The following is a 24,777-nucleotide window of genomic DNA, read 5'->3' on the forward strand; positions in this document are numbered from 1 at the left end:
TGTAATATGCAACATCCAATTGTGTGACTATAATTTCAACACCTGATCATAAACCACTGGAAGAATAAATGCATATGCAGAAAACTTATCACGTTCCACACCACGGCTTTGTTAAGAATTGTATATTATATTGACAAAAATTCATGGAGCACTTTTTTGAATAAATATTGTACAACATACAGGTCCTTATGAATGTACTGCATATTAAAAAGCAATGAATATGTGATGTTAAACTCATCGTATCCTTCATAGATACAATAACATGAAACTTTAATAATCCCAGAGGAGTTATAAATAATTATAGAATCTGTAAAGATAAGATATAGGGCAAATGGGAACATTGCAGATTGGGGCTGTATATATAATGTAAGAATCTGTGATACATTTTCAGTACTATATGTAAATGAGTATTATGGGGAAGATATTATAGCAATATTTCAGTGTGTGCAATAATAGTAGAAGAGACAGACCCAAACAGTTAGTGCAGAAAATAATATTTAATTTATTTATATTTCTCATGTGTCAGAACTGTCATTATACATTTTTTAATTGTTTTGTATATATATTTGCGGTATCTCTTTTTTTTTTTTTTTATAAATATTTCTAATAATAAAATTAGATGTATAGATATATTATAATATTTCTTTTTTTTTATTTTTACATAATATTTGTGATTATCACAGTAAATGGTCATGGAACTGATTTAAAAAAAAATAGGGGGAAAAGGGGGAAACCTATGTCAGCCAAAATAAGGGAAAAAAATAAAACATTTAATAGAAAATGAATAAATAAAGATACAAATTATAAAAATTACAACATGAAAAATACAAAACAAACTTGATTTAAAAGTGAACCATTATTTTTAAGGTTAATTTGTACATTTTTACAGAGTTGAGCTGTTCGTTTGCATATTTATATTTTATATTTTTAAGGGAATTACAAAACAACAAGAAGATGGATGGTGTTTTATGGTTTTTGCTTTCTGCATGTATTAATATTGTAACACAGCTCTGCAACACGTCACGCGACGTCATACGCTGGACTCGACGTGACCCGGAAGAGAGGAGCGTCGGTGTGTGAGAGGATTGTTTACATTTTCTGCAGCCTGTTAAAATGAATCCTCCGATGATTAACTCGACCAGCTCCGTTTCGACGACCAAAAGTAAGATTTATTTCATCTATCGACATGTTTGATGTGTTGTTGTTGTGCAGCAGAGAGTCAGAACTAGATACAACAGTCATGTAGCACGTTAGCTAGCTGTTAGCCGCTAACAGTAGCTGTGCTACAAAGAGCAGAAACAGCTCTCTAGTGCGTTTAAACTCATGTATTTAACGTTTAATCCACTCGTTGTTAATTATCCTGCTTAAACATTGACACCCAGAGCCCTTTTAATCGCAGGCGATGTTTTCAGGCTGGTAGTGTCCAGTGTGTGTCTGAATTAGCTCGCTAGCTAACCCTCAACTTTTACCTGGTAGTTAGCTGTCTTGATACATGCAGTGTCAGCTAACAGCTTGCTATCTGGCTAATTAGCAAGCACGAGTAATGTGAGTATATGATACAGGTTAAAATGGACATGCATTTAACTGTGTAGACCTGAAATCTGCAGATTTATCAGCACAGTAATGGGATATTTAAGCCAGTTGATAACTGTGTTGGTGAGTTACATACACACTGTGTTATGAATGGAAATTAAATACCTTGGACAGCCTTTACTTTACCACATAGTTAGGGGTTTGAAAAAACCTTACACACTTATAAAACTAAGCTGCCAAGGACTGAATTCCTTCCTTTGACTCATGCATCATTGTGACCCAAAATCTGCAGGTTCACATGTCCGTCAGTGTTTTACCTGAGTTGATTTTACAGATTATTTCCCCCCAGTTTGAATCAGTTTTTATATTGTTACTAGTGAGATCAATGCGTGTAGAATCTGGACGAGTTCACCTGCAGTTGTAGTTTAATATGCTACATGAAGAGTAAAGTGATATTGTGCAGTGAAATGTGACTAAAGTGACAATGTGCTGTTTACTTTTCTGGTTATTTCATTCAATGTAAGATCACATAGTTAGATTTTAAAGAATGTTTAAGGATGTGTGATGCCTCATGTATGTATAACTGCTACTCTGCTGTGGATGCATGCTCTTGTAGTTAGTTAGTTGGTTATTTTATTGACACAAACAACAATAAAAATAATATCCCGAAATCATACGCTGAACTAATTATTAAAAACATTAAATGTTAACACCGAACAACACAGAATCCCGTCATTCAGTAGAGACCTGCTGGTGCTCAAATCCTGCTAGACATGCATGTAACATGACTAAGATTCTTCAAGAGTGAGCTCAGTTCAGTTGGGTTTGTCTGTATTTCTCACAGATATGCTGTGTAAGAGGGCACACAATTATATGTTCTTCATTTTGTATTCCAGTCTTGCAGCAACACACATGTTGTTCAGGTGGTGTACGGCTCCACCTCCTCATTTCCATACGCAGTCTGTGAGAGGACAACTAGATCCATGTAAAAGTTATTCTCAGATGGTCTTCAGTGTACGGTGTACAGTTCAGACAGTGATAGACTCTCAGTTGGCAGCTTATTAGGTCCGTCTTGTTAAATTAAGGCAGTCTTAGAGCTGTGTTGTTGTGTTGCATCATCCTGGAGGGTGTTTCCAGTATTTTCCACCCATTTCAGTGAGGATAGATTAATTATTTAGAAAGAAACAGTAGTCAGAAAGTAACTGCAGCCTGCAAAATGGCCGCACAGTTGATTGAAGAAAATGAAGGTGGGATTTATTGCAGGGCTATTTGACTTGGTACAAACGAGTGTGTGATTTTCAACTAGTGCAAAAGTAACATCTCCACACTGACTCAAGTTTTTCTACATTTTGTTAAATGGACCACAGTTTGATCCTAATTGGATTAAATTGGACTGGATTCAGTTTGTGGTTTGGAGTCAGTGTGTTGGCATTACTTTTTCATTGAAGTTGTTCTCCAACCTTGCACCTACATGTACAGGTGCATTTAATTACACTCCCTCTTCTATAGATTGTACAACACCTCGGATTACAGCAAAACATCTCAGGAAGCGATCCTTTGCAAAATCAAATGAAGTGTCAGTGTTCTTGTGTGTGTCCATTTGATGATGCTTGTCATGAAAATGTTTACAACACCAGCTGTGAAGTTGTTCACTGTATTCAGCTGTGTTTCTGTATGTTCAGGAAAACGAGAGGCCGAGCGCTCGGTTAACTGGACCGTGGAGGAAACTCAGGTGCTGCTGTGCGCCTGGAGCGACGAGCGCATCCAGAAGAGTTTGGCAGAAAACCTTCGCAACAGGCATGTCTTCAAACACCTCTCAGCCCGCATGAGCGAAATGGGCTTCTCTCGGAGTCCACACCAGTGCCGGCTTCGGGTCAAAACTCTGAAGGCTAACTATGTGAGAGCCAAACTGCAGAGGAGCGTTGACAGCTCGCAGCCGTGCACTTTTAAATATTTTGCAGAGATGGACGCTGTGTTGGGCCGGAGGTCAGTGGCAGGGGAAGGAGGGCCCTATTTTGTTTCTACAGAGCGGATGTCAGAGCACCACCTTGACTCCATTGACAGGACAGGAAGTGACCCTCCAGATTTAAATTCTAATACAGAGATTAGTGGACAGCATTTGGCCTCTTTGGGGAGGACAGGGAGACAACGTGTGAGCTCTGTGGAGGTGCGAGGAGGGCGTCTGCTGTGGCAGCTCGACTCCGAAGTCAAGTTGGAGGACAGAGATGATTCAGCAGATGAGTCTGAGTTCAGCAGTACAGGATTCCCACAGCGACACCATGAAGTTTATCTGGAATCATCCATCCATCATGAAATGAGTGGTATGTACTGTGATTATTGTATGAATCATTGAAGGCTAAAAATAACGCCCATCACATAATTTTGTGTGAAGGGAAATACAATGCTGAAAAGAATATGTAGACAACCAGATAATAACCTGACCTCAGACACATGAACATTTTCTCAATTGTGACATTGGTTAAATGTGTAGTTGACAATTAAAGCTATAGTGCGTAACTTCTACAGGTCCGTAAATGTCCGTTTCACCCAAGCCACTACTAGAGGAGATGACACAATGCTGATTAAGCCGATCGGCTCCTCTAACATCTCGCGGTATTTTTCAATATATATCATTTTTAGTTTGCGTGTCGACCGGCGACATTCCCGCGCTGGCGCACAGGAAATGCTTCCTCGCAACAAGAAGGGAGGGGGAGGAAGAGCGGAGAGTGTCATAGCAACAGGTAGAGCGCAGGTAGAAAGAGAAAGCAACATGGCGGAGAAGCGGCCGAGACACAAAGGCAAGTGTTACTCTGTGTACGGTGTGTGGCGACTGGCGAGTGTTACTCTGTGTACATGGAAGTGCCGCCGGCTTATTAGTTGTAATAATGCATGATCCGCTGGGAGGCGACAGAAGTTACGCACTATAGCTTTAAGGTATGCTTAGGTTGTATTAACACGTGAAGCAGTTAATTAAAAAGTCAAAACCAGTCACAAACATTCATTTTCTGTTCCCAATCTCATACCTGTACTGTTTTATATCCTGTGTTGTAGGTTCACTAGTGGAAAACAGCTTGAGCACCCCTTCCCCACATGTAGTGCCACCTCCACCTCCACCTCGACGTGCAGCTGCTCCTCCTTCTCCTCCTCCTCCTCCTCCTCCTCCTCCTCCTCCTCCTTCCCCTCCTCTCACCCATCCTGCTGCCTTTCCTCTCCCTGCACCCCCAGATCCAAACCCCAACACCCTCCCCACCTCTGGCCACCACTACCCCGAGTCCTCCTGCCTCAAGCACCTGTCGGACTGCTTCCAGCAGCTGGTGTCGGAGACCCGGGGCCTGCTGGTACAGCTTGAGAGCCAGCGGCAGGAGCAGGCTCGCTGGCACCAGGAGCTCCTGGCTCAGTGGATGCAGAGGGAGGAGCGCCGGCAGAGGGAGACGGCCGAGAGGGAGGAGAGGAGAGAGAAAGCTCGCATGGAGCACGAGATCAGAGTCCTGGAGCTCCTCACCAGTCTAGCCAGAGAACACAGGTGTAAATGTGGAGGCGGCCAGACTGTAGCAGAGGCACCGACAGGTCCAAATCATACCATGAACAAAGGTGGAAATTAAGATGCACCTGCACCAGGTGTTTTTACAGGGGACTGGTATTCGAGCTCAGGTGGAACCAAAGAACAGCACTGATGATGCAGAAACAGCCACATTCAGGGGATTTAGGCCTCAGCCTTGAGTCATACGGAGAGAGATTTCAACCGAATCAGTTTCAGGATAAGACCCTCAAGAGTCTGTGAGTATGAGATGATGATTGTTGACTGACAACCAGAGGTCAGTCGTACCCTGAAATCTTAAAGGGCGGCTCCATCTGCGTCCTTTTACATGTGTTTGAAACAGAAACTCTAACTCAGGCGCTACCAAAAAGCAATGACATAGGTTACAGCGCTAATGCCCTGCCCTCCTTCAACCCCCACAAATGCTGACAGTGTAAGCGTGGAGTGTGAGGAAAGTGTTAGCTTGCAAGATTTGAGTTTGGAGGAGAAACATGGTGCAATTTCATTGTTATTAAACGTTATTTAACCAGGTGATGACACATTGAGGGTGCTTTCAGACGTACAGTTATCTTGCTTTGGTCTGAATCAGGGACCAATTTTGTTACAGAGGTGTAGAGTTGGTTCGTGTTCTCACGGCAGCATTTACAAGCAGATCAGATCAAATGCCTTGTGCAAGAAAGCTGCTCCTGATTTTAGTAGGAGTACCGCCACGAAAGCTAAGCAGCGCACTGCTTTGGACGTCACGTTAGTTTGGTTCCGAAAGACCCACAATAATACAGACAGGCAGAGATGCAGCAGATAACTAGTAACTGCTTTTGTTATGCAAGGAAAATCTACAGTTTCTGGCAAAGTAGTCTGGTGGCTGTGGACGAGGGTAGACCATATTTTAGCCTCCTAAAAATGTCCCGCCTTAAAAAGAATTCAATTTCAGTCTAAGTATATGTTATATTTAGAGTATTTTGACAGCTTTACCTTGCCAAGAGAGACAGGGAACTAAAGCCGTTAACTATGCTGTGTTCAGAGCTACAAGACTCCTTTGACAGATACAGTAATTTTACCTCACAGCACACAGGAGTTGCATCTCCCAGCTACCTCGATAGTTTAGTTTGTTTGTGTTATTGTGTGACTGTCAGATCCGAACTCGCGTAGCGTCCACATCAGGGCATGGGTTTATATATACTGTAGCAGTGTTAGGGCTTAGGAAAACAGCATTATGGGGCTAAAACATACAAGCTAGGACCAAAATTAGAATTTTCGGATTTGAACACACGAGGTATACTACTGAGAAGCTACAGAGTGACGTAAAAACATCAAACAAACAAATGGAGCTGCACTTTAAAAGAAAGAAATTGCAGTTGAGGTGTGAAGGAGAATTTTGTTCTTTTCTCTGTTTGCTGTTACATCTTTGAAGGGATTTCTACAGTGTCAGTTAATGGCACCAAATGTAAATCAACTGTTTCATGCACTTTTATATAAATTAAAAAATAGATTTTGTCAACCAGTTTCTGTTTTCTGCTGGAATCTGTTTGTCACACAGGCTAGCCTTTTGGTACTAATGAAGCAGCCTTAATCTGTACTGAGAGTTGGGAATATTGACACTTGGTAAAGTCTCAACAGCCCAAGTGACGAATTCATCACTTGTGTTAGTGGCACTGTTACAGAGCAATAATGCAACGATAGAGAAGATAATGTCTTAGCTTTAAAGGTGACAGGTATCATTGTGACTCGTTGCTGTCATAATAACCTTAGAAGATTTATATTTTTCTAACTCCTACTAGACCTTCAATTAAAGCTTGAGTTCAACATGCACATTGATCACCTGAACATAAAGCTGTCAGTTAACGTCAATACATCAGATCTACATATATGGGAAATATATTTCTGTCACATAAACAGGACGTTCGGAGACATGAAATATAACCACAGCATGGAGAGTTCGTATGTCACAGTTCTTTTATAATTCAAAGTTCAAGACAGGGAACCAAGACACAAGAAATGCAGTTATGTGGTTACAATAATTTGGTAGCCACTGGTATTAATGGCAACAATTACAGGTGACTGTACCAAACTGACTTCAAAGAACTAGCTGCAACGAAAGCCGACTGTTGCGTTGCCTTGTATCACCTGTGTCTCGGCCAAAAATTTGCACATGGACACACTGAAAAGACTAGAGCCGAGGGCCAACCAGCACTAGCGTTCTACACCTGTATGAGATGAAATAGCTTTCCACACCAGCAGACGTTGATTGTCTGTATTTGTCATTCAAGAACTGGAAATGGTCTCGATGCTAGTTAGCCAGTTAGCACATTAACAACACAATCCAGAGTTGAAGGAGTGTTTTTACCACGCACCAGAAAACAATAACACAAACCATCAGGAAATGTTTCTGCTAAAGAGCTCAATGGCTAAAGAAAAATAATCTGACCTTATGGACCCAGTTTGTTGTAGCTACACTCCCTCCTGACTTTCGCTTTTTGTTTACTGTCCTCACTTTCGTTTCTCTTCTTGTGCGCTGAGCTGAGCCACCAATTAGAGTGATTTCTCTCACCGACGGGCTCCGTTGTTGCCAATGCTGATTCAACATCAAAACAAAAGCTGACAAGGGGCCGACAAAGGCCAACAGTGTGGGACACACCACATCGATGAGGGTGGCAGACGTTCACCGATGGCCCACTTTGGCCAACGATCGACCGTTGGTGTGTCACGGCCTCAAGAGTACTGTTTGCAGTGGAAACACTGAACAGATCTAGGGTCTAGGTACATGTTCGTAGGGGTTACTTTTCTGAAGGAACTATACTGAGACTTTTTGGTGGGAACTGGGCTTTGTACTTACGTTACTTTCAGTAACAGTTCCACCTCATCATCAGTCCAAGCAAAGTTATCTCTGGTCTTACTTTTCGCCATTTCTGTAGAATTTTCTAGAAGTAAGTGGCCAATTACAGACAGTCTGTTCCTGTTTCCATCAGCATGCGCATGCCCAGTGTACGTAAATGTTTATGTGATATATGTGCGTATGGACAGAGATTATTTCTGACACGGCGCTAAGACGTTAGTGTGTACAAAGATCATTTTTGTTTAATATGCTGTTTTAAAATAAAAATGTATTGGTGTTGATATGGCCTTAGAGTCAACAGGGCACAGTTTAGCCACTTGTTAATACTCTCAATGCGAATTTACTCATCTGTGGCGCTACAGTTTGTCCCCCAGGAGACAAAACTTTGGTGATGTGGGCAGTTCACAGCCTCACCATCATCTGTCACAGCTCTGACATTAATGGGTGAAATTAAATCTGAATATATTAACTATAAAGATTATTTATTGCTTTGCAATCAGTGCAGATGTGATTAGAAAATCTGCCCTTCAACCACAAAGTCACAAGTTCAGTTCCCTCAGCGTACAAAACTTAAGTGTTTATAATCACTCAGGATGTTTGTCCAAGTGTCCACGAGCAGGACACTGAACTGTGACCTGGCTGCTACAGGGGTGGCACGAATGGGAAACATCCCACTGTTAATTCCCGATGCCTATCTTCTCTGCTCGGTGTAGAAGCTATATGGGGAATGTAGCACAAACATAAAGTCCCTCTTTATTTATATTCCTGCAGGAACATTTCAAATCCAGCGCATCAGCCTGGATGTCATGCTTGCATAAGAGACCTTTGGCATAGTTCTGGCACTCCAGTCAGAATGTTTCTTCTTAAGAGTAAACATCTGATGTCTTCAGTCTCACAGCCTGTTAATGAAGCTGAGGACATATTGTACCTTTTTACAGCACCATGACTGCTCTGATTTGTGATGTATATTTGCTGTAAGAGCTCTAACCCACAGTGCCCTTTTCTTGTGATGGGAGTTTTTTATTCCTGCGACGCCCTGCTTTGCTCTCACACCCACAGGACTTCTGTGTATTAAACCTCCAGGCTGTAGCTGCCCCATGCTGATTGTTACCTGAATAGACAAACTGGAAATCTTTCACTCTGCCATTCAGCACAGGCTGCCCCGAGGCTACAGAGTGTGAACGAGTTAGATTGGAAAAGCCCCACTTCCCTCAGCTTTTCAAATGCTAAACCAGATCGTAATCAACGCTGGTCAGGCTGGTATTCCCTTATACAGACATGTTTGAAACCAGAAACAGGAATCTTTAAAGGATACAGCTATCTTACTGTCAACAAAGCCCATGACGAGGCCAAAACCTACAGTGAACTCATCTGACTAACAAGTGTTATTTAGTCTGAACCAAAGAGGGGGACCAACAGATGCATTCTTAAGCCCTGTTTCCACCAAACACTTTTGGTATGGTACCTTTAGAACCAAAAGTAACCCTTGAGACACGGTATCTAGACCCTCGGTCTGTTAAGCATTTCCACCACATACAGTACTCTTAAATGTGGGCGGGGTTGTTGTCACTCACTGCTCCATCCAGCTCTGACTGTATTTCCTCTGTGACACAGGTGGAAGTCTGCACCTCGTTTATCGTCCACAGAACAAGGCTGCACGCCGACATTTTCAGAACAGAGTAAAACAGGCTGCAGTGAGAGTCTCTCTCCATGGGGTATTTGAAAATAGTGTGTTTGTGCATTTAGTCCTTCTCAGGCAAGCTCAGGGGTTTAGTGTTGCTGGAGCCCACAGGAACGATGCTCCGCCAAGTGAGGATTAGAATATATGACGTTCACATAACCCGGTCAAAACTGATATTCATAAACGCTTGAAGATCCACTCATTACTAAAAGTGTATGTCATTCAAGAGAGACAATAAAAACAATGAAATGGTCAAAGTTGTCACAGGGAAATTTAAGGTTTGTTGATGGATTTGCACACCCTGGAAATCCAGAGTTCTCGGGAGAGCACAATTTGAATTTGCTCAGTGAGTCACTCTGGCAATCAGTAATGATGCTCATTACCCATGCCGTTGGAGCCGAGCTGCACCAATCACATCGGTGTATCTGATATAGGCGGGCCAGAGGCGAGCTAAACAGATGACGACAGCGCTGCGACGACGAAGTCCGGAATCAGTCAGTAAACATTGCAAGATGGCTACGGATGAACACCAGCTGTTTGAAACGGCTTTGGCCGCTACAATGAACGAGTTAGACTTGGCTTTTTCTCTAAAAGAGGAACAGAAGACGGCGCTCGAGTCTTTCCTTTGCAAGAAGGATGTTTTTGCTGTTTTGCCGACCGGATACGGCAAGAGTCTAATCTACCAGTTAGCTCTGCTGGTAGCTAAGCTCTGGATACGTCACCCCGTGTATTGTTCTGATTGGTCGTAGTGTTATCCAATTGCGTGCAGGGATATTTTTAAATGCATGCTTGGTGCCGCCCCTGGAGTTGGGCCATTTTCATTACTCATAGCCAGACCCTAAATCTTTCTAGATTTGGGTCTGGATTTGCGTGGTCAACTCAAGCATTGAGTAACATTACAAGTAAATGTTCTGCATTAAGAGTTGCTGGCAGTCAGCCCAGTGAATGAAATTTTTTAAGTCTACAGCTGCTGCTGGAGGAAGCAAAACACCCTTTCATTTTATAGTTGAAGTTTGCAAATACAGTAGTTCCCAACTGGTGGTTTATGGTCCAAAAGTGGGTCACAGGTCCATTGTGAATGGACCCTAAATGACTTTGTACGTGTCAGGTTTATAGAAAACACACTTTATTTTTACAGTAAATTTCCAGCACAGAGCTTATTTTGGGGTGCCGTTTCCTGCTGTAGAGTGAGTGACTATCGGAAAGCTACTTGTAAGAGACAGCAAACTAGCTCGACAACATGGCCAAACGCAAGTATGACACTGACTGTATTACACTGTGTGGACCTTGAACTAATGACTAAGGAGAAATCTGGGCCCCATAAAACTCTCCACAGTATGAACAGTGGTTACATGAGCATCAAAACCAGACACAACTCAGCCCTGAGCAGAGTGACCGTCCTCTACTGACCTCCACCTTTTTGTACCAGATCTGTGTGCTAGGTACCCCAACAGAGGGGGGGACCGAAAATGGGGACAGGATAGAACGGTTCCATTGGCACCATCCGCAACTTTTTCACAGTGGAAACAGAAAAAATGTGTACTGAACTGAACTGAACTGAACTGCTCGGTGGAAATGGGGCTTTAGAGCCATGCTTCTAGTGTGGCTAAAAATTCCAACCCAACAACAATATCCACAATCCTGTTTTGTATATTTGGAAATGTGTTTTTTATTTGTGACCTGCTGAAGATCTGCGGACAAAAACTGTCTCTAAGCCAACGGGGTTACAGTTTCACACTCACCGATAGATATTTCCAATTATTCTCCTCCCTCCCCCCTTCAACCCCTCCTTTCTCCCATTTTCATCTCCATCCCTCCCCCCACCCTTTCTCTCTTTGTATGTCTACATGCCTCAGTCTAAGTTCAGGTCACGGAGGTCGAAGCCTCACAACGTCCAAAAGAAACAAATTATAATTGTACAGATTATAGCTGAATCTCTCTCTGTCCTCGGCACAACCAAATGTTTTAAGTTCTTCAAACCAACAGTGATGTTCATTGTTCCTCCAAATAATTCAAGGTGACAACTGTTTCTAAGTGAGCGACACATGAAAAGGAGGCTGCCTTCTGTAGGGAAATAAAAAACATTCTATGAAAGTGAATACTTGGATTTCTAAGAAAAAAAAACGTGAACAGATTGAATTAAATAAACATACAAACCACAATTATATTTAAATGTCAACTGCATGAAGTCTTTTGTTGCAGTGTTCTCTGGAGGACCCTAATCTTGGCAGGGTCGCCGTCCTCTATCTGCGGAGTTATAGAGTGCCATTGTGAGATTATTAGTTCAGTCGCTGTAATTTATTTGGCTTTCATGTAACATGGCAGGCCAATTAAACATGAGATCTCATCCACAATGACAACCTGGAAACAGGAGAAATTGGAGTAACTGCAATTTACCCTGCAGAAAATATATCTTATTTTTATTTGTTTACAACGTCCCCAACTCTCCTGCTCATCTTTAAACAACAGAGAACAGCCAACCTCTATTGCAGCTCTCTGAACAGTCAAGAAATGTGACTAACACAAAGACTACATACTGGTCTGTGCTCGGCTGACTGTCTCCACCCTTTCCGAGCAGAGTAATAAGCCACGGTAAAGTAACAGTAAATCATCCCAAATCTCGTCAACATCCAGAGGTATTACGTAATCTGGTATTAGCGCAGATTTACGTATATGCGCTAATCCAGCTTTTCTCTCACTTAAATGACTGCACCGAGTTTGACCACAAAGATCAGGATTTCAGTCATTATGTCGCACACAAACACAATGTATGCCACCAGACACCACAAACAGTGACCAGGCCTGAAGCAGGGATTCATTTCAAATGGAAATTTTTGGTATTCAACTTTGTTTTGCTTACATGGTGACAAATATAATGGAAAATAAGAATGTATGATCAGAGTATCTTGAGTTTAGGTATTTTAGGAAGGCTCACATTTGGATTACTTTTCCAAAGGGTTTAGTTTAGTGTTGTTTAGTTTAGTTTGTGCATTGTGCAGGAGTCACGGTCATTAGAATAAATGTTGGCATTGTACGATACGTTACATTTGTATTATTAAGTAGTGGGTACGTTGAAACGTCAGCAACACTGTGGTTAATGTGTGATTAGGTTTAGGCACAGAAACCACTTGGTTGTTGTTGGGAAAAGATCATGTTTTGGCTGAAAATATTCGGTTGTGGTGGCACAATCATGGCTGGAAATGCAGATATAGCTCTTTAAATTATTAATTGTTTTTCATGGCGCTATCCTGGCAGGAAATGCAGCAATGTCTCTGTAAAAAAGAACGTTCGTAGTGGCAAAACCGGTGGAAACACAGCGAGGGTTGGCTAAAAGACAACCGGTTTTGTTGTGTCTTGGTCTCTTCCGTACTCACGTGAGTTTGAACACTAGAATATTTTGTGTTGACTCACTTCATACGTGCGAATAACTTTCAGAACACATGCATGAAATAGCTGAACCGATGAATGAACTTTCGTTGGTACATCCTTGGCATCACACGTTCCTGGAGGATCTAAATGCTGATTGGCTATTGTGGCACGAATCAGTTGCTGAAGTTCAGATTTGTCAACTCTGATGCAAAATGTACCACATAGCAAAAATTTGCATCCAATCGCATCTTTACATTTACTTTACATGTAATTCAGTTGTGCGCATTGTTTTATTTGCGCCTGCTGTTAACTTGACAGTAGAGCGGTCTGCAGCTTGGCAGGCGCACTGTGTCACGTCATCCACCATCTCCTCCACCTTCAGATGAAACGTACAAATGTAACGTATGCCTGTGCAGAAGGAAGTGTGCATCTACTCATGAATGAGAGACCTGTGGTCATGACAGCAAGGATGAAACTATTGACGGCATCCTCTTTGGTTGAGATGTAACGTTAGCTAGCTCAGTGGTGCGAGGTGAGCTAGCAGTAGATGCACGCTTCCCTCTTGGTGGTCATACGGTTGGCGGGTGTAGTTCGGTAGAAAGAAAATAGTTCCTACGTGAAACTGCTCACAACAAGGTCTGTGGATTATCTTCAGTAACTGGGAGACATATATGTTGAGCTTTTTAAATGTATTTTCTGGGCACCTGAGTGCCATCTAGTTCCATTATACTGTAGAGAAGGCAGACATCTCTACAGCCAATATCTCCAACACTTGACAATTTACACCATTAATATCTACACTGATAAATAGCGCTACAGGTAAGAGTAAAAATATGTGATTTTGATTTTGGTGTGGACTGTCCCTTTAAACCCGGGAAAATAGAAATGTTTCAATTTACTGTAAATGCTGTATTTTTGGCTTCTTCTTGGGATTTGGATTCTTTGGCAACACTTAAGTTATTTCTGTGAATATCAAACTAAATAAAGAATTGAAAGAGGAAGAATGACAACATACAGATGGAATAAACGTGAGAGGGAGTTCAGATGGAGAAAGAGAAATGAAATTGAAAACGAGAGAAGAGGGGGAGGATGAGAGGAGGGTGGGGGTGTGGTGGAGGAGGGGAGTGCTCTCCTCTGATTGGCTGCAGCCTCCCTCACAGTGAAGTCTTGAGGCTGGTCGCAGCTCCGGAGCTCATACACAAGAGAAGGCGCAGCAGCAGTAACACAGCCGGAGCTGTCATTCATTCATACGGATTCTTCTATGAACAAACCCGCGGCGCTGAACCCGAGACACACGTTTTGTTTCCTGCATTTGCACCTGAATATGCTGCAGTGAGAGCGCGGAGCGGGAGGGACTGCTGGGTGTCACCGCCGCGGTTTATTCACATGTAAACGGAGAAAGTCTCAAAGGCTCTTCAGAGGCGGTTACGCACATTTTGGGAAAGGATACGAGGGGAATTCACACCTGGATTACTGACTGTTGAGGTGAGCTGTGAGGACTGACTGTTTGGATGTTGTGTGTTGGAGCATTTGTGTTGAATGTTGTGCTGTTTGCGCACCGTGGAGACCAGCTGGTGGAGCTTGGCCAAAATGCGCGCAGGTGTTGGAAAGAGCGCACTTTATTTGGCTCGCAGCGTTTGGACACGAGCTGACCACTGAATTAAAAGCTCTTCTCCCAACTTAACTTCAGATATTAATATTGCAGCTTGAGTTTCTGGTAGTTATATTGAACCTTTACAGCAGTGTGCGCACTGGCAGTGCGCCTTTATTGACTTTACCCAAATTTGTATCCGCTATTATCAAAACAGCCCACACTAATGATGCCTTAAATCAGCTGTTGAGCTGTTTCTATATTTGTTTTCCTCAGAAAGTGACCGCTAAAATGTTCCTCAGTAATGGGATTTTTTAAATCAGTGTCAATGACGGACTATTTTTAACCTCCACTACCTCCCGGTTAAGAGGATTCCCCCCTCCTCTCCTCTTCTCCTGCAAGACAGTGAGGGATCAGAGAAGTTAATCCCGCATCTCTCCTGAGTGACTCTGGCCTGTTCTCCTTGGCTTTCCGTGCCACTGCTCTGTACTACAAGTATGCATCGGGGTTCCCTTAATGTGCTGACACGCTAAATCCGTTTATTGGTGATTTGGCAGCGCAGTGGCCGGCTGACAATGTGAGGGTGCCTCCGCTGGAGACACTTGAATGAGTTATTGTTGCCCTGGATTACATGATTGCTGCTGTAGCCGGGTGTTGTGTGGTGGTGGTTGTGGTGGCTTTGTGTGTGCAGATGAAGACAAATGGATGCTTCGGGGGAAATGGGTGTTTGAAGTGCAGGAGCATGATATTTGGTGCATGCAGTGATGTAATTGGACATAAAAAGGTGTGAAGACTGCAGAGTTTTGGGAATTTAAACAAGTGTGCTCTCGGCTACAGCTTAGTGGTGCTCATATATATCACTTAAACTGATTCATTGTGTTGCAAAGCAAATCACACAAGAGTTTGCCCAGTTGTCATGGCATTGCAGGTGCTCAGATTTTGCCTTATGGAGCACTGTATGGGCAAAATTGAATCGTAATTGTTGTTTTGACAGTATGAAATGCCTGTAAAGCAGGTCCTGCCTGAAAAATCCGTGACTTTTAATTTTCAGCTATATTTAGCTCAGTTTGACCTGCGCATTGTGAAATTACTGCTTACAGGGAAGTCTGTGAGGGCAGGAATTTCCCAGTCTAGACGTATCTTGAATGAAGCCTCAACACACTTTAAGTTTATGGTTTACCCTGTTGTGGCTGGATTACTGAATGGGCCAACTGGGCACAGGCCCAGGGGCCCAATGTGTGACGGGGCCCGTGGGCTTCACTTGCAAAATCTCTCTTACATTGAAATGCATTGACCAGGAAGAGGCTGCAAAAGACACACAACAGAACTACAAAAACAGGAAAAAAAAACACCAGAGACACACAAAACAACCTAAAGAGACACAAAATGACCTCAGCGTGACCCAGATGACTTCAAAAGGCAACCACAAAGAGACAAAAAAGATACATAATGTATAAAAAAAGATGCAAAACCACCACAAAGTCTGTTTGTCTTGCTCCTGTATAAGAGATGCCCAGGGGCACATTGCCCTGTTTTCCAAAAGATAGTATCCTACCTCAGAACACAGCTGACATTAGACATTTCCAAACCTAATCCCAACCTCTACTTGCAGTTGAAGCCTGGCGTTGACTCAGTGTCATGAAGATTCATGAGAAGGATCGGAGGCAGGAGCTATAAAGGTGTTGTTTCTGTGCATCGTCCCTCTGTGCAGGATGTTTTAGTGTCTGCAGGGGGGGGTTCATGTGGCTGTCAGGACGGATGACACAAGGTGACAGGTTCCTATATGGAGGCTGTGATTTTTACCACTCAGTGCCACAGCTGCACACGGTAGCCTGAGCCAAAACATTGTCAGCAGAACAAAACTCCTTCCTGGTGTGGATGTAGTCAGGAGGAGTGGTTGGAGAAGGGTTAAAAGGCAGTGAGGGGCAGATTTGTCTGTGTGTTGTTGCTGCTGTTGGAGTCTGTTTGCTGCTCTGTGTGTGTGAACAGGCAGGATGGGAAGATGTGTGTTTTTCCACGCTTTTGTCCCACTTTCTGATGGCAGCCCTCTCAGACAGGTGTAGCCTTTAGTTTTATGTGCATCTGACCACACACGGCTTCAAGCAACACCACCAACCAGCCCTCTTTATTTAGACTACTTCTACTATTGCACCGTGGCCTCTCGGCCCTCCTGTGCAGCCACTCAGCTATCTCTCACCCTCATTTCCTCAAGCCATGGATGAGTGAGATTCCTCATGCCTCTCAGTGTTTACGCAGTGGAGGGGGGGGCTGTTGATTTACTGATGGTCCCTCAAAGTTTCTCTTTGCAGCGCCTGCTTCACATTCCCCCTCTGCTGTAGCCTCATTCTCCTGCCCCAGTGAAGCAAAGCAACTATCTTTCATTTCTGTGGAAACCACTTCTCAAGCACAGAGCTGTTGCACAGGATGTTTTATTACATCACAAATCTCTGAGCTTTACAGCTTTGACCCGTGTACTCGTCAGGTTGCAGGGAGATGTGGAGATTTCAGAGAATGTCTCAGGAACATGGCATGACAGAAGTGCTTAAACAGCAAACAGGAGCGTCTGCTTGCGTACGTGTCGTGAACCACAGGAGTGATATTCTGTGTTTCTCTTTACAGTGTCTGAGCTGCTGATGGGTGCTCATCAGAGCGGTCGTTAACACTGCGGGCAGGGCGGGAAGAGCCTCCGTCGGCTCTTTGATGGCTTGTATTTTGAGCCAGCGAGGGAGCGGGCTCCATCATCTCTCCCTCTGGGGAAGCAGCCCCACCCAAACGTTAGGAGACAATTACCTGGGAGCTCATGTCATTGATGGCTCTGCAGCCTGAAAGTAATTTCACACAAATGTCGGGGTTTAACTCATGATATGACATTTGCCCGGGGAGGTTTGGTGCATTCTGAGCTGCTGCCCTTCTGTTTCAGAATTTCCCCACAGGGCAAAAAAAGGGAAATATTATGACATTTCTATAACCTTTCAGAGAATCATGGCCTGAAACTAAAAAGTCCCTTGTTTCCCTTCTCCTCAGCTCACCTCCAGATACTACACACATGATCAGTATAGCATGTTTCAGTGTCATTTCCGTGTCGCCTCTGTCAGCTGAGTGTGCTACCTCCCAAATCCCAGCCCCTGAAGACGATCACAAGACTCACCTGAATCATCTGAGAGACTCAGCGCCATGTGATAATCAGCCTTTGAGTCTTGAGCCAATGAGAAAGTGGGAAGAGTGTCTGCGGAGTGTAAAAATAGGCCTGAGTTTGAATATTTAAAGAACATCATGGTTTAAAGATGGTAGCAGAGGAAATTCTGACATTCAGTGTTCATAAACGAGATCGAAACAGACACATATTTGAATATCCTCTGTTTTTAAATCCAGTCTAAGTCCAAACCAGACTTCTTTTTACACATCGAGGCAGATGGCCACACACACACACACACACACACACACACACACAGCCAGGCTATAATTAAAACCAATCCAACTTTTAAACAACCCCCCCTAAAGTGGGGAAGCAAGCTGTGGCATTTTGTTTGTTTACCCTCTCCTGCCACCCAGCCAGCGGTCACGCTAAACCAACAGCGACGTGCTAAGAGTTTGCTTTTGTCAGGACAGAGGACTTGACATGTGGTCCCCCCCCTCCCCTCACCCTTCACCACAGCTACTGCCACTACACACGACACCTGGAAGCCAAATGTAAATCAGTTTGTCTCAGTCGCTGCTTGTAGGCATCCTGCGCTTTGTTTTTAGGATTATGGTGAAGGCTGCAGCTGGCATGTGTGGAGAACAGACCCTCTTGGCTTTAGTGCAGAGATACTGATGGTGGTGGTGGTGTCCTCTTGCTGCAAAACTAATTATCATTTTTGGTCCGAGAGTAGGGTCTCAGTTTTTGCCAAAAGTGGCCTCATATTTGTAAGTTAGTAAAACTTTCCTTTTGATATTTTAATGTTTCTGTCATTTGCGGTTTCTCAAAAAAATAAGAAGTTTTAGTTTGTGAAACCCGGACAATGAAGAGCATCAATGAAATGCTGAAAAGTCTATAGATGAGATCTAAAACACTCAGTGCTGACCTGCAGGTGCTGCTTGGCAAAAGTTCTGCTCTGCTACAAGAGACGGAGAGATTAGAGAAGAGGACAAAGTACAACATCTGATCTCATGGTGTCCTCTATCTGAGGCTTTTTTGTATTAGAGACACGGCTTTTATCTTCAAAGACGCTCACCTGCCCCTGGCAGCATGAGATTAATCCAAACTGTGTGCCTTTTCAAAGACATCAGAGAGGCAGAGTGATGTCACAACACTGAAGGTTCAGTACAACTTGTTGCAATATTAGACTTTATAAACCGTATGTGTTCTGTGATCTGACGTCTAGGGCTGTGTCCCACTCAGAATTCTGTCTGTCGAATCAGATTTGGCTGTTCAATATGAATATTGGAATTTTGTCCCTTTTTTCCACAGAGTTTGAGAGTGTTAGGCGGGACGTTCAGTGTGACAGCTGCATTCACGCAACATAATAAACGAGCTGACTGCACTAACGGCGGATCGAAAATGTGTAACTGTGTTTTTTTCCCGATACTGAATATCAAACAAAAGCCAGAGACTGTGTCATATCACGTTGCTGTGATCTATAAATTCACCACTTCTAAGCAGAAGAGACAAGATAAAGCCGCTCGTCCTCTGGGCAGCTGCCTCTGTGTCTGCAGCTGTCTGTACTAAAGAGCAGAGTGAAAGCATACAGCACTCACTCTGACACTAGATATTAAAGAAAAGCCAGAGACTGTGTCGTGTTAAGTATCTGAGCTGTAAATTCACCACTTCAAAGCACAAGGCAGATGATAACTTTGTCTCAGAGCCTTATGGTGCATCTTGTCTGCAGCTGACTGTACTAAAGAGTAGCGTGAAAGTCAAGAGTGTGCACTCTGCAGCAAAATCTGGGGACCAAAAGGTCTCCAAAAGCACACTGCACAACACACTGACTAGCACAAAGTAAGAAACAGCTTGACATGAAGCGATCTCAGTAGACCGAGGAGTCTCCAACTGATGATTCGACTCTTCGACTTTCAGTGTTCAGCCCTGTTGAGGTCTACTTCAGTGTCACCTGTAGAGGATGTGTGTTTGTGCAGTTTGAGTTGTTTGGTAGATGAAGGTTGGACCCGACAGATGTACAACAGCATCATAAAAGTCAAAGACATCTTGAGGTTAATCCCAGTTCAGCTCAGCTGGTTGATGTAACTGGTGCTTCTCAGAGCCCTAGACGTCCTCTTCCAATTGCTCATTTTGTCTGAAACAGTTGAAACCCCAGTGGGATTCATGTAATGATGCTGTAAAATAGAGAAAAGCTGGAAATCTTCATATCAGAGAAGCTGCAATCTACAAATATTTACTTAATTAAGTACATCAATTAAATAGTAAAATGACTTAAAACACTGAAGGGAGTATTGAAATTGCTGTTGACTAATCATATGAGCTCTTCATCCATCCAAAACAACCCCCTCCTTAATGGTAAGAAAAGCAAGCGTGGGAGCAGAGAGTTGGTGGTTTAGATCCCAGCTGGGAGCACTGAATGTTCTCAGCACTCGATCACCTGCTGCTGTTGATGTTCTCTCCATCTGAACCCCAGTGGTGTGTTCAGAGCCACGTTGCGGACACAAGATATCTGTGGTTATACTTGGATGCGACTAAGTAAGAAACTGAAACTAAATGTGGTGTGACGCCGCTCAGAACAGAGCTCTTATGTTCAGCCCGAAACCCTCAGTGGAGTAAACAACGATCCAAAAACAGTTTGACTTTTATCAGGGTATCCCTCCATCAGACCCGTGATCTCCCGGTCTCTCCCTCTCCGCGGGGAAGCCACATGGTGCAGCAGATGCTCAGGCCGCTGTGCTCTGACTCCTCACACTCGCCTTTCTCATGGAAATGGCCATGGTTGTCTGGCTGAATAATAGCGATGGTCTGTGTGTGCACGCGTGCATTATGGAGCGGCATGCGTGTGAAAGTGGGAGGGTGGGTGGAGGCTTTTAGTGAACTTATGAATAAACAGGGTTTGTTTAGATATCTGTATCGAGCCATGTGCTCCTGAGAAAGCAAACACAACCGTGTGTCTTGTGATGTGTTTTTAAAGGCTAGATTCAACGCTACAAAATAATATCTGTTAATTCCCCCTCTGGTCGAAGCAGCAGATGTTTATCCTTTTGGATTTCTTTTTTTCTTATATAAGCCTCCTCTGCAAACCCAAATTACATCACAGGACAGTGGAACCCTGAGATGTGTTTGAACTCGTCGTGGCAGTGTGTGGGCAGGTGCAGTTTATACCTCCTGGCATCTGCGTATCCGTCCCTGGCAGCACCGCATTGCATCAGCCGTAAAGGCTTCCTGACTCGGCAGGCAGCCACGGGGCAGCATATTGTCAAGGATGTGGGGGTGTGGAGGGTTGTGAGGGTGTGGGGGGGCGGGGTTGTTGCACCCTGTACGACCCCCCCTACCCCCCACTGTGAAAAGGCCCTTTGTGGTTCCCCAGCCATAAGTCTGCCTGGCATGGGATTGAGCCGAAGTGCCAGGTTCAGAGGTCAGGAGGCTGGCAGAGGAAAGTGTGTGTGAGCTTGTTGTTCAGTCTTTGTGAGGACCAGTTTGAGTTTAAGTAGTCAGAGTGAGGATGATGGTCTTCAGCTCTGTAGAGGCTGTTTAAGGGTTAGAGCAAGACTATGTAGCTTGTGAAAGAAGGAATAAAATTATTTTCTCACAAATGAAAGATTGAGGCAGTAAAATGCACCTTCGCTCAGTTCAGTACACTCAGTGGTTTTGTCTGTACAGCCATACTTGGTCTGGTATGACCAGTAGCCTTTTAGGAGCTCATGTTGGCAAACCATAGATTTTAACTGACTGAGTCAGTTTTCTCACTTTGTACTTCTGTTACTCAACATTTGAACCTTTACTATCAAAACGTACATGAACAGCAGACGTTACAGATGAAAGTCATTCATTCCTAATTATACTACCTTTTAAATAGGCACAGATTCGATCATAGACATGTATGAAACAACCTTTAAATTGTGTATGATGTTTTAATATCAATTTTATATTGCTGTGAAAACATCAACAAATTTCTCCTTCAAACAACTGTATTTATTCAAGTTTCTTGCCAAAAACTGCATTTTACATGATTACATTTGAACACATCATGAGGACGTTATAATTTTCCTTGCCCGATACTAATTTTTACCAAAGAGATCTTGAACGCATGACAGCAACCTCCATCGGCTCTTAGTTCTGGCCACCGACTGCTAACAGCTAACTGCTAACGTTAGCTAGCTCTACTCCTTCCGATGTCAACATGGGTTTGTTGTTCACGATGTAGCTTTATCAACGAAACAATAGGGTGCGTCCCCTGACGTGTCCATAGTGAGTTTATTATGTCCTTTTGTCCTGACGGCGTCCTGGGGAAGACCTGTTTGTCCCAAACCAGGATTACAAATCTGGCCGGACTACAAATCTTTCTGTACTCGACAGTTTTCCAATATTTGCATGATATTTTTCAGTCAGTAAAGGTAGGGTAGATACCTAAACACTCATAAATTCTCTACAACAGATCCCAAAATGCTCGGTGCTCTCACCTCCTCATAGCTTGGAGATACATTTGGTTAGTTACTGATGAATCCATGATTGCTAGGAAGTAGCGATAGGGATGCATGATTATATTGGCACGTCATTGATATTGCCCAATAATGGCTAACGTGCTTTTTCTTAATCTGCACAATGAATTAATATCACATACACTGCAGAGTATTGTATTTCATGTCTCCATCTGCTGGTGGGCCGTCACAATAAGATTACGTTCTTAAGTTGGTATATTGATATCAGTATCGGCCAAATAAGTTGTTATATTTCAGCAAAAATCCAATATCATGCATCCCTACTTAGAATATAATGAGTTTCTTTGGCTGTGTTTCACTCAGGGTTAGACTGATGCTTGCTCCCTAGCACAACACTGCACATGTGCTTCTCTATTGGTCATGATCCTCCCTGCATCATGAGTTGCTCTGCCTCCTTAACACACACACTCCTCCTCGCTCTATGTCATGTGCACACACACATGGCAGCAGTGGAAGTAAACAGGCAACGTGATCATACAGCTCGCTTTCAGGGTAAACTAAGTGTCATGAGAACCTGCAGGGCTACAGTCTGACCCAGAATCTCTCACAAGCTCCAACACGTTTTTTAGTGTACTTTCGTTTTTATGTCTGCGTGTTTGAGCACAGATGGGACTTTCTTTATCAACGCTTTCGGTAAACGAAAGCTTTTGAATGAATGAATTGTCCTGCTGAAGATTTCCCATGTGAATGTGAAAGCTCCTCCGGTCTTGTTTTCTGAGAATTTGGTTCTCTCCAGCAGTTAAAGGTTGCTGCTTATGGGAAGATACACCTTTAGCCTGCAGTTTCACTATGTCAGTAACTGGTTCTTTGGAGCAAGGCACTAATACTGCTGAGGTTAAGGGTTTAAGTCCCTGTAAAAAGCTCAGTGGGGTCAATAAAGCGTCTTGAGCTTTCCATTCTAGTGTCTTTCATTGTAATGACTCATGAACCTCCTGCTTTTTTCTCTCTCGTGCTTTTTGTGTCTCAACCACAGTTTGTATTTGAACTTTGTCAGTCGACCATTTGTACGTCCAAATAAACTAAACCCAAACCCAGAAACCTTTAAATGGACAGCAGGGATCCAGAGGAGGAAGGGTGTTGACTGCGTCCAAACCTTCGTCTGTGTTTGTGTCTGAGGGCTATTTTGGGTTTGTCTGGCCACCCTGCATCAGCGTCTGCGGTGAAATATCTATCAGAGAAGAAGTCCTGACTGACCGCACCTGTGTTTGTCCTCTTCCTCTTCGCAGGACAACATGCCTCAGACACCACCGTTCACGGGGCAGCTGAACACCAGCAGCTACAACAAGAACCTGTACCAGACCAAGGAGGAAGGCTACCCCGGCCTCTATTATCATGACAACAACCTGGCGTCTGGGTCCCTGGAGGCCCTCATCCACCACTTGGTCCCAACTGTGGACTATTATCCAGATGTGAGTGTTGTTTTTTTTCTGTTATTGTTGTTTCTTTTCCTTTGCAGTTTCATCAAAGTCAGGAGCCTCCTTTTTCCCTTTGTTCTGTCTGAGAAGCTCTGGTGCGTTGAGACCCTGTTAAGTGCCAAAGTCGCTTTATTTTTCTGTCTTCCTCTTTCTTTTTTGCATCTTCTTTTCTTTACAAACATCAGGGATTAAAAGTTTTTAAATCCCCCTACTTGCTATTTATGTTTTTGTTGTTTCTGTATTGTCCCCCTAAGTGAGTTTCATTTCATGTAGTTTTAAAGCCCATTTTTGAACTTAAATGATCACTTTGTCATCATGAGATTACTTCTGTGGCAAACATATTTTATTTTCTCTCCACAGAGGACGTACATCTTCACATTCCTGCTCAGCTCTCGTCTCTTCATCCGCCCACACGAGCTCATGTCGAAGGTGTGTCACCTGTGCATGGAGCAGCAGCGACTCAGCGATCCCCAAGCTGACAAGGTACATACAATTTTTGGTTCCTCTTCATTAAGCGGGATTTGTTCTTGTGCGGCAGACCCGACGGCATTCATACTTGTGTGGCGGTGGTGTGTCTGTGTCACTCTGCAGTTACACCTCCAAAACACAAGGTGGCGCCACGGCAGGGTTTCTGTGAAGTGCTGTAAAGTTTAGTTGATCCAAAACACACCCAAAACACACTTTAGACGTGGCTTAATAGAGACAATTTCAAACACTTGCCTTTATCTGGACACATTTTCCCCACAAATACAACATGCTAACGTTTTTAGCACAACCCTATGGCATTTTACATTGTATAAATTAGCCTAGCAGCTAGCAGACTTTTCCTTTTCTCATATGAAGCCAGGGACAACAGCAACATTTAACGAAGGTAACGTTACAAAATTTGGTTCCATTACAACTCACAAGGTTCACCAACAAAACAACTGTCTTATACTAAACACGTTTTCCAAACAAATACAACATGCTAACGTTATTAGCACAAGCCTATGGCATTTTACATTGTATAAATTAGCCTAGCGATGAGCAGAGATTTCCTCTGCTCATATGAAGCCAGGATAAATCACACACAAGACTTAACATGCTATTGTGGAGGCTTTATTGTCTTCACAATTTATTGTTTTTTTTTTATCTGCTGTGTCGCCGCTACACGTAGTTACAGGTGTACGTCAGGCT

The 24,777-nt window shown here is 43.4% G+C and overlaps 2 protein-coding genes across 2 annotated transcripts; both read left to right on the forward strand.

The window, feature by feature from the left end:
* Positions 1 to 1,039: 1,039 nt before the first annotated feature.
* On the forward strand, positions 1,040 to 6,572 carry LOC126394428 (uncharacterized). The gene is made up of 3 exons (XM_050051239.1): positions 1,040 to 1,162; positions 3,216 to 3,854; positions 4,585 to 6,572. The coding sequence occupies exons 1-3, from the start codon at positions 1,114 to 1,116 to the stop codon at positions 5,133 to 5,135; spliced, it is 1,239 nt and encodes a 412-aa protein (XP_049907196.1). The 5' UTR covers positions 1,040 to 1,113; the 3' UTR covers positions 5,136 to 6,572.
* Positions 6,573 to 14,138: 7,566 nt separating this feature from the next.
* On the forward strand, positions 14,139 to 24,270 carry rasgef1ba (RasGEF domain family, member 1Ba). The gene is made up of 3 exons (XM_050051240.1): positions 14,139 to 14,439; positions 23,413 to 23,595; positions 23,962 to 24,270. Exons 2-3 carry the CDS (start codon positions 23,419 to 23,421, stop codon positions 24,253 to 24,255), a joined length of 471 nt encoding a protein of 156 aa, XP_049907197.1. The 5' UTR covers positions 14,139 to 14,439; positions 23,413 to 23,418; the 3' UTR covers positions 24,256 to 24,270.
* Positions 24,271 to 24,777: the final 507 nt, after the last annotated feature.

The sequence above is a fragment of the Epinephelus moara genome, chromosome 8, assembly GCF_006386435.1.
Source record: "Epinephelus moara isolate mb chromosome 8, YSFRI_EMoa_1.0, whole genome shotgun sequence".
NCBI lineage: Eukaryota > Metazoa > Chordata > Actinopteri > Perciformes > Serranidae > Epinephelus > Epinephelus moara.

Excerpts from the sequence above, each read along its gene's own strand:
- LOC126394428 (XM_050051239.1), top strand. The coding sequence starts at position 1,114 with ATGAATCCTCCGATGATTAACTCGACCAGCTCCGTTTCGACGACCAAA. Across the intron at positions 1,163-3,215 it reads CTCCGTTTCGACGACCAAAA|GAAAACGAGAGGCCGAGCGC; the intron begins GTAAGATTTATT and ends CTGTATGTTCAG. Across the intron at positions 3,855-4,584 it reads CATCCATCATGAAATGAGTG|GTTCACTAGTGGAAAACAGC; the intron begins GTATGTACTGTG and ends CCTGTGTTGTAG.
- rasgef1ba (XM_050051240.1), top strand. The coding sequence starts at position 23,419 with ATGCCTCAGACACCACCGTTCACGGGGCAGCTGAACACCAGCAGCTAC. Across the intron at positions 23,596-23,961 it reads CTGTGGACTATTATCCAGAT|AGGACGTACATCTTCACATT; the intron begins GTGAGTGTTGTT and ends TTCTCTCCACAG.